Genomic DNA, 14,062 nt, shown 5'->3' on the forward strand with positions numbered 1-14,062 from the left:
TGATTATGGTTTGCTAACATATACAAATTAAATTTCTAACACATTAGTTCCTAAAGTCTTAGAACCTAACACCAAATGATGCAACAAATACAACAGTTCATTAAGCGAACAATACCAGAGGCTGTACCATCCAACTCCCAGTTTAAGAACTCAAATGGTGCACCTAAAGCAATATATTATATCATCTCCTACAACTTTGTAATTTCTTTTCAACCATAGCTGGTTTAGATTGAAAAAGGACTTCTCCCCGGGTGAAGATGTGTGGAGAGTAAGATGGAAGAGACCTTGAGGGAAAATTTAGCACTAAGAAAATAGGGAGATTACAAATGTGGCACAAAAGTAATTTCACAAAACTCAAGCCTTAAATACACCCAAAGAGCTCTCTCTCTCTCTCTCTCTCTCTAGAACATTAAATGAATTATTAAATTTTTGAGGAACTAAATATGGTTGTATATGATCAAGTTACACTTGGTATGTAACTCATTATTCATAGTACACTAATTATCATTTTATTAGGCTAATATATTATAAATTCTATCATTGGATCATAAATTTTTATCTTTTCAACACGCATGCCAAATATAATTTACTATTTGATTCATTAACTTATCTTTTATTACAAATTTTAAATATAAAAAATTTGAAATTTAAGCATTTTATAGATGAAATAGCTTTTGATCTTTGATTATCTTGGATTTTCTAAATATGGATGGTATAAGATAGAAATTTATCCTAATGGTAGATTTCTGTTTTCAAGTAAATGCATGTAATGTTACATCCACAACATTTCACAACAAATTTTATGTGGTAACTTGTTACTAGTTTTTATCTGGGCTCATCACTGAAATTACTTTTTTACTTACTAGTAATAGTCAATAATAACTTGCCACTTAGAATTTGTTGTGAAAATGTTATAGAAGTATGATTTCTTTTTTCCAAGTACACTTCCAATAAATATTTATTAAGTGTTAGATCGTTACCAAATGAGTTATAATTTGAACTCAACCCTAAATATTTATAAAAGTGTAAAGACTATTGCAGTGTTCCTTAAGATATTATTGGGAAAAATGTCTTCACACTCTTGAACTTTGAGGTAGTCTACGAAAGGTGACATTGGCAGCAAGTCCACAAATTTTGACAAATGGCAAGGTTTGGTTAAATATTCTCTCTCCAGGTTTTTCTCTCTCTCAATTGGTTGCAAAAGATTTTGATAATTTTTCCATGTGTGTATCACTTGAGTAGGTAAACCAACATAAATAGCAATTTGGCTCATGTGTGAAGTTTAGGTACCAAATTGGCTAAATCTTCGGAGGGCGTTGGGAAAACTACCACAAAGTTAAGAGGCTGTTTGGATGGACTGTTTCCATAACTCAATTCTCTGTTTCCATAACTCAATTCTCAAAAATGGTGGGACCCATGATAAAAAGTCCATTTGGCTGCACAATTTCTCTATTTCCATAACTCAATTATCTGATTTTTGAGTTATGAATTATGGAAACTGAAAACACATTTTAGCTGTTTTCAGTTTCCATAACTCATAACTCAATGACATTTTCGTAAATAATACTACATGAAAGGACCCATTATCAGTCAAAGCAGCAATTTTTGACTTTTTTTTTTCATCACTGGGTTTTGTGCGTGCGTTCATGTTCATTTTTTTTTTTCTTTCTTTCTTTCATTGGGTTCTTTTTTTGGTTGGGTTTTTCTGGGTTCAATTCTTTCTCTCTTTTTTTTTTGGGTTTTTTTTTTGGCTAGGTTTTTCTGTGTTCAGTTCTCTTTTTATTTATTTATTTATTTTTTTTATTGGTTTCGGTGAGTTCGGGTACTTAAAAAAAAAAAAAGCTGCACTGAGTGACAGTTATGAGACCCACAAATAGTGTGAAAAATATTGAGTGATGCAAAGTGAGTGCTGGTGCCAAACGAGTGTGAAAAATTAAGTAATGAGTGATGAGTGATAAGTGATAGAAATTGAGTGACGGAAATTGAGTGACGGAAATTGAGTGATGAAAAAAATTCATCCAACCAGCCTCTACGGGGCCTCAAGACATTTTTCCCGATATTATCCAATTCTAATCCCACTAGGAAGTGGCAACTGACAAGCACCATTTGAGTCACACTGGTTAGGTGTTGAACATAAGGTGCACATGATGCAAGCCACACAAATCAATTTTTTTAATCACAAGGACTATTTGAGAGTTAGTGTGGGTATTATCTAATCCTTTTAGAAAAGAGAAGCGATGTATCTATTGTCTACAACATTTTAACAAATCCTAAGTGATAAATTATTATTTATTACTTATTTTAATTTTAATTTATTATTGAAATTACTTTTTTGCCTATTAATAACAACCAGTCACTTAAAATTTGTTGTGAAAAATTATGTAGATATAACATATCTTGTTAGCAAATGTTAAAAAGCACAATTTGATTTAAATTAATGTGCATAGAATCAAGCCATACAGCCACACGTAACGCTAATCAAGAATATGATGAATAATCTCTTTTCTTTATGTGATTAATATAACAAAATTTGTCGTATCCTTAATATCACTTAATGACAAATTTGATGCTATCTCTTTCAATTTGAAATTTCAGACTTTCTCCATATTTCTCTTCGAGGGTTAAGCTTTGTTTTGTGCGTCACTGTATTGGATACGATAATGATGCGAATATAAGTTTGCATTGTATCGAGTCCGGTGCATTAGTGCACCAGACAAAAGCTGGGTCCCCTCCTTGATCATGACATTGTTTTGCATCAATTTACTTCCTTACATTCGTCTGTCTTATAAGAGAACAAGAACAACAGCTTGAGAGTCGAGACAGTTCATAGACGAATCTATTTTCTCTAATCGAGGAACATTTAAACTTTCTTAATCTGTGAACGTGCGCATATAGTAAAGGATTCACTGAACCACAACAACCATGTAGATTTTCTTTTCATCTTAATTTCGATACCATGAAAAAGCCAGTATTATGAGCATGATGGGGCCTGAATTCTCTTCTTTTACTTCTCACGTATTCATGTACTCTGTTCACTTATGTGAAATTAATTTCAAATTCAATGGCCTAAATCAATGAATGATGAATTCCACTTTTACTTGTAGCCATAAGAATTGATTCTCTTTTGATGGGCTAGTAGTAACTAGGACCACTAGACTTTTCAAAAGGTTTGAAGTTCTTTACGTGAGGAATTTGACCAAAGGTTTGGCAGTTAAAAACTCATCCGTCAATGATGCTCCAATGACCAGTGAAGTTGGATGCAAAATTTCAAATGAAGCTTGTCGAGTTCCTTCTGCATTTTCTTCTTCTTCTTCTTCTTTTATTTTATTTATAAGAATCCCTTGAACTCATATATATATACACACACTACTTGATAAGAATCACTTATTGTGTTTACTAGGGTAGGTGGTGAGGTCACAATATTTTGCCTAGTTATCAAACTTGGACCTGACCGGATGGGCGGGTCCAATTAATAAATTCAATCTGACAACTTGCTAGATATTAATGTTATGTTTGTTTTTAGTAGCTATAAAAGTTGAAGCGGTGTAATCAACATTACAACTAGCTATAAAGTTTAATCAACATTACAAATTGTTGACTTTTTTGCATATTAGATCCAAATTTGGAATTTACTCCCCACTCAAAGCTCTTAAATGGCCCATAAAAATTGAATTTTCCATTTGGGATATGTTCTTGTGAGTGAAAGTTTGTGTTCATTTAATTTTTCAAATCCATATATCTATAATAATAATAATAATAGTAATAATAACTGAATCCCAAAGTTCAAATTTGGGACCACATCATAAATATTCATCCAAATGGGTTATAAGTATAAAAATTAAAGAGTTTAAAATAAATGAATCCTAACAAAAAAAAAAGTGCTTCACAATAATTTTTTTTTTAAATGGACAATTTACATTTTATACCTAATAATATCTTTACAAATTTTTTAAAGAATTAACAAAATATAAAAATGACTATCAATAGTATTTAAATTATATATATATATATATATGAATAAATTATATTATGTATCTTATTGTATATCTTTAAGTAAATCTATGCATATGCATAAAGTTACAAGCTAATTATAAGAAATATTAATGATTTTCTTTGTAAGCAATTTAATAAAAAAGTTTTTTTTCCCCATTTTTAGGAGTCTCAACTAAAACATAGAAAATGAAGTAAATTTTCAAAAAGAAAAAGAAAAGAGAAGAAGTCATTTCAAACAAAGTGCAAATTATTCACGACAATATTGCCCTATAACCGCAGTTAGCTAGGCTAGGTGCAATCTTATAATATATTTCTACTCCATGTCACATGGATGGTCCTTTTCCCCATTTATTTATACACTTGATATTTGTTTATCTTGACTAATTAAGACAAGAATCTTCGAGGCACTGAAATAAAAATATCAACAATATTATATGATAATACTGGAAGATCTGTGGGTTGGAAATCTTCAGACTTCGTCAATTTGGAGAACTGGGTCCTGTAAAACCAAAACCAATCAGAGTGAAGACCGGTGGAGGCCGGCCTATAACCCTCCGATGATGAAGTTAGAAGGCTTGAATGGAGAGGAGAAATATCTAAAGTGTTTTCTTCCTTCTCTAGGTCCTAAGTCAAAATGTTCGAATCCCCTTACCTTCACGCAGGATCACGTTTATATAATGTGTGGAACGGTTATTGGCTTTGATAACCGCTCCTATTGTCAAGGAGTTCACCGAAATCGGAGGTAACTTCCACAACTTCCTTAGACGTCGTTTCATCTGAAACGATGCCCCTTTACGAGCAAATGGAGGTTTCGATCATTTTTGGTTAAGGATGCTTGGCTCGTCTATCCCTAATTAAGGGTGGACGAGCCACGGCAAGACCATGATTTCCTCGTCCGTCCTCTGTGGCGGACGAGAGCATCCTCGTCCGCCCTAAAGGAACCACGGACGAGACATTACTCGTCCGTTCCTAAAGAAGGGACGAGACAACTTGGCTATGCTCATTTTCCTTATCTTTCTTCTCTTTCTGTAGACGAGCCATATGGACAATTTAAGGTGGTATAATTTTGTAGCATCATCAGTTGCCCCCTTGTTCATTGGGTCGTCCTAAGATAAAAAAGGTGTGTTAGTAGCAGTTAGATGTGCTACGTGTCAAAAATTGGTTGGTGGAAAAATCTCGTCGATTGATCTGCCCGAGGAGTATGCCACGTGTCCCTTAATGACTGGGTGACGTCGCTTCAGATGCCTGAGCTTTCTCCTTATAAATAGTGGAATACCTCCAGTACCCTCTCCATTTCTGAAATTTCTTTCCTTGTCCCTCCTCGTCTTAGATACTCGTTTAGAAGCTTCACGCGTCTATAGCCTTCCTTCGTCCTAGATCCAGGTATTTCTCTTTTTCTTGTCCTTAGCATTCTTGTTTAAGATGGTAGACATTGTACTTTCCTCGTCTAGTGATAGTATAGATAAGGCTATAGACGAATATAATGACGAGAGTAGTTATAATTCTAGTAGCGATAGTAGTAGTAGTGGGGGGAACACCACGGACGAGGAGTACGTCTCTGGCGTCCCTGGGCTTCCTATAGAAGTTTTACAAGAACAACTTAGGAAGACCTCTGGGTCCCGGGCTGGTACTTCGTCCGCTGACCCTCGTCCTAATACCTTAGATGAAGAAGAAGTTACCGTATATAGTTGTGCGATAGATATCCCCTCCAAGACGGACGAGCAGAGACTGAAAAACCTTAGGGAGTGGTACCAAATTCCAGACGAGTTTAACCCAAGGATACCCGTCTGAGGAGAATGGTGTTGCAACCCTCGCTTTGGGATTGGCGTCTATGAAGCTTACCTCTTGGGGGGTTTAAGATTCCCTTTAAACGCCTTCACTAGAGAGTTGTTAACTAGGTTAGGTTTAGGTATATGTCAGTTTAATCCAAATGCATGGAGACTAATTGTCTCAATGCAAGTTTTGTGGAATGAAGTATTTGGAAGGGACCGTCCTCTTACTGTGGACGAGTTCCTTTTCTGCTACAAACCTTCAGAGATACACCAATCCCCTGGCTTCTATCAATTTACAGCCAGGGGCAAAGACTGTAGGTTGATCAAGTCCTTGGCCTCGTCTGACAGGAAATGGAAGACGGAATTTTTCTTCGTCTCTGGCTTCTGGGCTGGAACCCCTGTAGACGTTGGCCAGGACTCGTTTGGCCGTTGTACTGGGGACCTAGGAAACCTTCGTCCTGAAGGTAAGTCATTCCCCTTGTTCTTTTTCACTTGTGTCTTTATAATTTATTCATCTTAAATATCAACGGCCAATTAACAGGAGTGCATGTTTTCATTTTTTCAGCTGTTGAACGTCCGTCCCTAAGCAAGTTTTTCCGTGACCGCGTCCACAGAGCTCGTCTTCACGCGGATAGGGACTTTCACTCTTTGGTCTCACTTAGACGCCTCGCCAAGTGGGGTTTAGGTCCTAATCCGTCCGACGAGGCTATTGCACACGAGGTCACAGTTAGAAAGAGTAAGTTGTCTTTATCGTCCTTGCATTTTGTTCCTTGCTTTTACAGGTATTTTTATCTTCTGTTCCCTCTTTTTGTCTTTATAACAAGGGATGGCAACGATGAAGGGAAATAGAGGAAAAGAGGTGGTTACTGAGGGTGATCGTCCAGAAGGCGATGTCCAGACTCGTCCTTCGACTGGGGAGAAAAGGAAAAACTTGTCAAGGAACTTAGACTTGGGGAATCTCCCCAGTCGTCGAGGTAAAAAGGCCAAGCCCAACTTGTCTCAAGTGGTCAAACCTCCCTCGTCTCAGCGGCCTACGCAAATAGTTGATGTGGACTCGTCCACTCCAGCTGAGACCACTCCGTCCCAAGCCACTCCGTCCAGGACCGTGTCGACTCCGTCTCAGCCTCCCAGGACGGCTCCCTCCAATATCATTGAGAATGAAGACTTAGCTTGGGAACGCTTTAAGCAGGCTGTGACGGACGAGGACATAAATGTATGCTATGATATGTCCCTTAGAGATTTTGAACATTCTGGTGTTCATGATCTCTTCAAGGTAATACCTCGTCCTAATCTATGATTTACCTTCCTCCCTTGTCTCTCTTTCCTTTTCGTTTTTAACTTGTTTCTTTTTCACAGGGGATGTCAAAGTTTATAGCAGCGTCCAGGCAAGCAACGGGGTTGGACAAGACGAGGATCCTGCTAGAGACGAGGGTCCAGGAGTTAAAAGCTGAGGCAAGGCAATGGGCTGAAGTGGCTGGTAAGACCACGGACGAGGTAAAGGAGCTGAAAACATTGGTTGAGGAGCTAAGAAATAGTGCTGCAGAGAAGGATTCTCGTCTTGAGGCCTTACAGAAGAAGAATGACGAGTATGATGCCCTTCTTTCCAACGCAAAGGAGGATGCAGTGGCTGAATTCAAGTCGTCCACGCAGTATACTGAAGTCTTGGACACTAATTACGCAGCGGGGTTTGAGGATTTCAGAAGTGAAGCTGTGGAAAGGTTTCCTGACGTTGACTTCAGTTCTATTCTCCTTAACCTGAACGCTGCTGCCACTAGTTCTCTCGTCCAGACTGGCTCCGACGACGTCAATGTTGAAGATGACGCTACAACTTTGCCCCCTCAGGACGCCCCCAACGTTTCTCCCTAGAAAGACTTCCTTTTTTTTTTATGCACTTCTGTTTGATCCATTTTGTGACCACCTATGTAATCTCAATACATTTTCCTCGTCCATGATTTTAGGACGAGGTTTTAAACAAGTTTATTGTGCAGAAGTTTTTATTTGTGAACGTTAGATACACTCAAATGTTATTCTCGTGGCATATGTATGGACGAGCTTTATTTATTTTACTTGTCCAACTTCGTCCATTCTGCGTGTATATTTGTCTACCATTTTTATTTGAATTTCAAATGTAGTTTCTTCATGTGACATGGTAGCAATACAACATAACTGGTCTAGGGACCTGTTAAAGATGATAAAAACCAGCCTGCCTTGTTTATGGACTTGGCTAATTTTTATTCTTAAAAACTGAAGGCTTTCATTGCACTCGTCCATAACTTGGATTGTTTTAACAAAAAGCCCAATTTTTTATGCTTTGGAACCTTAAGGCTTTCATTTTACTCGTCCGTTTTTTGGATTGTTTTAACGAAAAGCCTTAAGTAAAATATAACCAGATGTTTCTCTCGTCCATGACCCAAGTTAAAACGCTACCTTTAAGTACATGAGCAAAAGCGCTTTGGACGAGTTTGCTTGGGATTTAAAGCTTTGCTTCGTCCTCTGACAAGGACGAGGACGCCCTAATGTTCCCTTGGGACTTAAGGCTTTGCTTCGTCCTTTGATATGGACGAGGACGCCCTAATGCTTTTCCCTTTGGGATTTGAGGCTTTGCTTCGTCCTTTGATATGGACGAGAATGCCTTAATGCTTTTCCCTTGTAAACTTCAAACGAATGTAGTATGGGAGTTAGTAAATTACACAACATTATGTACATTCCACAAATACCATTCATATCATAAGCATTGTTCAAAGACGAGGCAGGCTCTTTAGGCCAATGCCTTTATTTAAACATAAACTATAACGCCGTCCATAACTTTAACATAACAAAACCACACCAAATAATATAATAATAGTAGTAATAAAGTTTAGTTGCTGAGCTCGTCCAGGCTGATGTTCTACTGGTAATACTTCCTCAAGTGTTCCACATTCCATGGATGCTCCAACTTCCTTCCATCAAGAGTTTCTAAGTAATAGGAACCCTGTCTTTTGCAATTGACGACTTTATAGGGGCCTTCCCAATTTGGTCCCAACTTCCCATGAGCTGGGTTCTTTGTCGCTAAGGAAACCCTTTTTAAGACAAGGTCCCCTATGTTGAATCGCCTTGGTTTCACCATTGCATCATATCTCCTAGCCATGAGATTTTTATACCTTGCCATCCTTTGCTCGGCGTCCGCCCTTACCTCGTCTATCAAGTCGAGGTTCAGACGTAGTTGTTCCTCATTAGATTCGTCCTGGTAGGTCATCACCCTATGATTGGCGACGTGCACTTCAGCGGGTATGACTGCTTCGGATCCATATGCTAGCCTAAAAGGAGTCTCTCCTGTAAGAGTTCTCACTGTCGTTCTATATGCCCACAGAACGCCTGGAAGCTCATCTGGCCATACTCCCTTAGCCCCCTCAAGCCGAGTCTTGATTATCTTCAACAAGGATCGGTTTGCAACTTCTGCCTGGCCATTAGCTTGTGGGTGGGCTGGTGAAGAGTAATGATTTTGAATGCCAAAGTGTACACAGAAATCTCTGAAAACTGCGTTGTCAAATTGCTTTCCATTGTCCGATACCAGCACCCTAGGCACCCCAAATCTACATACAATATTTTTCCATACAAAGTTCTTGACATTCTGCTGTGTGATGTTGGCCAAAGGCTCTGCTTCTACCCACTTGGTAAAATAATCAATACCAACCACAAGGAATTTCATTTGCCTTACACCCAGTGGAAATGGACCTAAGATATCCAGTCCCCACTGTGCGAAAGGCCACGGGGCCGTCATTGGAGTCAAAAACTCTGATGGTTGCCTGGGGACACTGCTGAATCTTTGGCATTGGTCGCATACCTTGACGTAGGACTTAGCGTCAGCTTGCATATTTGGCCAATAATATCCTGCACGGACGACTTTATGGACGAGCGATCTGGCACCTGAATGATTGCCACATGCTCCCTCATGAATTTCCCTGAGTATGTAGTTGGCCTCGTCTGGGGCCAAACATCTGAGATAAGGCTGGGAAAAACCTCTTCGGTAGAGAATCTCGTCCATAAGAACATATCGTGCTGCCTTCGCTCTCAGCTTTCTAGCTTCGCCTTTTTCATCCGGAAGTCGTCCGTCTTTTAAGTATGACACAATTGGGACCATCCAATTCATTCCATTTTCCACCTGTTTCACTTCTGGGATATCTACACTCGGCATATACTGGATTTCATCAAACTTGTCTGCAGCTTCGCTGGACGAGGCTTCTTTCGCTAGAGCATCAGCTTCCATGTTTTCCTCCCTTGGGATTTGAATAAAGCTAACTTCTTCAAACTTTTTAACAAGTCGCGTCACTTTGTTTAGATACTTCCTCATGCGCTCTCCCTTAGCTTCAAACTCGCCATTTATCTGGCCCATGATTAGCTGAGAATCTCCCAAGACGAGGAGTGACTTTGCTTCAACGGACTTAGCTAATTCCATCCCTTTGAGAAGTGCTTCATACTCGACTTCATTGTTCGTTGTCTGGTATTGCAAACGAACTCTGTACTTCAACTTGTCTCCTTCCGGAGATTGCAGGACCACACCTACTCCTCCCGCATATTGTGTAGACGAACCGTCCACATAAACTACCCACTTGATACTTGCTTTTTCACCCACCTCATCACAATTCGAAGTAAACTCCGCAATGAAATCTGCTAGGGCTTGAGCTTTTATGGCATGCCTCGGTTGATACTTGATGTCAAATTCACTGAGTTCGACGGCCCATTGTATCAAACGTCCTGCAGCCTCTAACTTGTTCATGGCTTTCTTTAGTGGGTGGTCTGTCATAACGTTAATGATATGAGCTTGAAAATAATGCCTTAGCTTTCTGGAAGCCGTCACCAACGCAAAAGCTAATTTTTCCATTAGCGGGTACCGTCCTTCTGCTCCCCTCAATGCTTTGCTGGTGTAGTACACAGGTTTCTGCACCTTGTTTTCTTCCCTCACCAGTGCTGAACTTATGGCATGTGGGGTGACTGCCAAATATAAGTATAACTCTTCTCCGGACACAGACGGGCTTAATAACGGGGCTTGGCTAAGATAACTCTTCAAATCTTCAAAAGCTTTTTGGCACTCATCGGTCCATTCAAATGCTTTTTTGAGAACTTTAAAAAATGGCAAACACTTATCTGTAGCTTTAGAGACAAACCTGTTGAGGGCGGCAACTCGTCCGGTGAGGGACTGAACTTCTTTCACATTACTAGGGGGCTTCATAGTCAATATTGCTTGAATTTTGTCAGGGTTTGCTTCAATTCCTCTATAGGAAACCATAAACCCTAGGAACTTCCCCGACGATACCCCAAATGCACACTTGCTAGGATTCAACTTCATGTGATATTGCCTCAACGTGTCAAATGTTTCCTGCAGATCGATCAAGTGTTTCTCCTCGTCTTGGGTTTTCACTAACATATCATCTATGTACACTTCCATATTCCTCCCGATCTGCGGGCGGAACATGTGGTTGACCAGGCGTTGGTATGTCGCCCCAGCATTCTTTAGGCCGAATGGCATTACTTCATAACAGAACAGTCCCTGACTGGTGATAAAGGACGTCTTCTCTTGGTCCGCCTCGTCCATTCTAATTTGATTGTAACCAGAGAAGGCATCGAGGAAACTGAGCAACTTATGGCCGGCGGTGGAGTCTACCAATTGATCAATGCGTGGTAGTGGATAACTGTCCTTTGGGCAAGCCTTGTTCAGGTCAGTGAAATCAACGCACATCCTCCACTTGCCATTCGCTTTTTTGACCATTACCACGTTGGCCAGCCACTCAGGATAATATACCTCTCGAATGAACTTTGCCACAATCAGCTTCTGAACTTCTTCCTTGACGGCATTATCTCTCTCTGGAGCAAACACCCTTTTCTTTTGCCGCACTGGCTTGGAGGAAGGGCTTACACTCAGATGGTGGGTAATAACACTGGGATCTATGCCCGGCATATCTTCGTGACTCCAAGCAAATACGTCCTTATTTCTTTTCAAAAAACAAATTAGATCTTTCTTAATTGTTGCTTCCAGATCTGCTCCAACCCTGGTACACCTCTCAGGGTCATCATCATCTAAAGGAACATTTTCCAAAGCCTCAATGGGTTCTGCCGTCACCCTCCTTTCTTCGATATTCATTGCTTGAATCTCTTCGTCCGCAGCCAGCATAGCCAGATAACACTCTCTTGCAGCTAATTGGTCTCCTTGTACTTGGCCTACCCCATGTTCCGTTGGGAACTTGACCGACAAATGATAAGTAGATGTAACTGCCTTCCATCTGTTCAAGGTTGGCCTCCCAATTATTGCATTGTAGGAAGACGAACAATCAACCACGAGGAAACTCACTTCCATGGTAACTTGCTGCGGATACGCCCCCACCGTCACTGGTAATGAAATACTACCTACTGGTTGCACCTTCATTCCACCAAAACCAACTAGGGGGGAGCTTGTTGGACGGAGTAAGTCCCGTCCCAGTCTCATCTGCTGAAAAGCTGGAAAGTACAAGATATCAGCTGAACTTCCATTATCAATCAACACCCTTCTTGTCTTGTAATCTGCAATAAGGAGAGTGATAACAATAGCATCATCATGAGGGTGATGGACTTTCTTTGCATCCTCGTCCGTGAAGGTAATTGCTTGCTCGTCCATGGTCCCTGCATTTGGCGATCGTCCAGAAAGCTGCACACTCTGCACTGCTTTCAGGTAGGCTTTCTTCGACTTAGACGACTGTCCTGCAGAACTTCCCCCCAGAATGATTCTTATTTCTCCAAGCGGTGGCCGCGACGGTTCTTCTACTTTGGCTTTTAGTTTCTCGTCTCTGTGATCTCGTCCTAGGAAATTTTTCAACTTCCCTTGCCTGATGAGATTCTCAATCTGCTGTTTCAGATCAAAACACTCGTCCGTGTCGTGCCCATGATCCCTGTGGAAGCGACAATATTTGTTCCTATTGCGCTTATTGGGATCTCCCTTCATCTTCTCCGGCCACTTTAAGGAAGGCTCGTCTTTGATTTGCATGAGGACCTGCTCAAGTGGCACACTTAAAGGAGTGTAGTGCTGATTCCTTGTTGACGGACCTGCCCTCTTTTCTCGATCTTTCTTATCCTCCGTTCGTCCCTTCTTTGGACGAGGACCTTGGTCGGACTGACGAGAAGGATTTGATTCTACCCTCTCAGCCCTCTTCCTCTTCTTAGCTATAATAGCATCTTCTGCATTCATAAAGTTTTGGGCTGAATGGACGAGTTCTGCCATAGACTGAGGTTCCTTCTCATAAAGTTTATGTATGAACAAATCTGAATTGACTCCGTTATGGAAGGCTGCCAACAATAGCTTATCATCTACCTCGTCCACGGTCAGGGCTTCTCTATTGAAGCGTGTAATGAAGGAACGCAAGCTTTCATTCTCCCCCTGTTCTATCGTTAACAAACTGGAAGTGGATCGTCTATGACGCTGACCCCCTATAAAGTTATTAACAAACAGCTTGCTTAATTCTCCAAAAGAACTTACTGAATTCGGGGGTAGTTTGCTGAACCATACTCTGGCCGGACCCTTGAGAGTGGTGGGAAAGGCTCTGCACATTATTTCATCCGGAACACCTTGCAGATGCATAGTGGTCTTGAAGGTGGCAATGTGATCAAAAGGATCCCGATTCCCATCGTATGAATCCAAAGAAGGCATTTTAAACTTCGGTGGTAGGGGATGGCCATTGATGGAGGCCGTAAAAGGAGAGTCAGTTCTATGTACCAAATCTTCCACTGGATTTGCCCTCCTCATATTCTCCTTCATCTCGTCCATAGCCTTCTTCATCTGATCCATCTCTTTCTTCAAGTCAGATGCCCTTCGTGAAGTGGTATCCCTTGATGGGCTCCCGCGATGAAAGTTCTCCCTGCCCTCTTGGTCCTGGATTGGCCCTTCTTCATCCTGCTCTTGATGTGTCTGCCTTCTTAAGTTAACTTCTCTCCGTAACTCCTGATTTTGGCGAGTTAACTCCGCCATCGCAGCCGCCATCGACTGCATATGCTGAACAGGTGAGGCCTGCACATTGGGTGCAGATTGTCGATCGCGATGGGGATTACTCGACGCATCCCTACTCTGTTGAGGACCCGGGCTAGTTGCCCTTGATCTAGTCCGAACCATCTCAAACCCTTTCTTGTGAGAAAGAACTCGCAGAACTAAACAAGTTCAAGAGCGACAACTACGAGTTCCCCACAGACGGCGCCAACTGATAATACTGGAAGATCTGTGGGTTGGAAATCTTCAGACTTCGTCAATTTGGAGAACTGGGTCCTGTAAAACCAAAACCAATCAGAGTGAAGACCGG

The 14,062-nt window shown here is 40.7% G+C and overlaps 2 protein-coding genes across 2 annotated transcripts; one reads left to right on the forward strand and one right to left on the reverse strand.

Annotated features, from left to right (window-relative positions):
- Positions 1-5,808: 5,808 nt before the first annotated feature.
- On the forward strand, positions 5,809-7,631 carry LOC136069909 (uncharacterized). The gene is made up of 4 exons (XM_065779025.1): positions 5,809-6,229; positions 6,331-6,501; positions 6,590-7,038; positions 7,122-7,631. Exons 1-4 carry the CDS (start codon positions 5,947-5,949, stop codon positions 7,629-7,631), a joined length of 1,413 nt encoding a protein of 470 aa, XP_065635097.1. The 5' UTR covers positions 5,809-5,946.
- Positions 7,632-8,652: 1,021 nt separating this feature from the next.
- LOC136069905 (uncharacterized) lies at positions 8,653-13,749 on the reverse strand. The gene has a single exon (XM_065779008.1). It carries the CDS (start codon positions 13,747-13,749, stop codon positions 8,653-8,655), a length of 5,097 nt encoding a protein of 1,698 aa, XP_065635080.1.
- Between the last annotated feature and the right edge of the window lie 313 nt (positions 13,750-14,062).

This window comes from Quercus suber, unplaced genomic scaffold (assembly GCF_002906115.3).
Source record: "Quercus suber isolate HL8 unplaced genomic scaffold, Cork oak 2.0 scaffold_196, whole genome shotgun sequence".
Lineage (NCBI taxonomy): Eukaryota > Viridiplantae > Streptophyta > Magnoliopsida > Fagales > Fagaceae > Quercus > Quercus suber.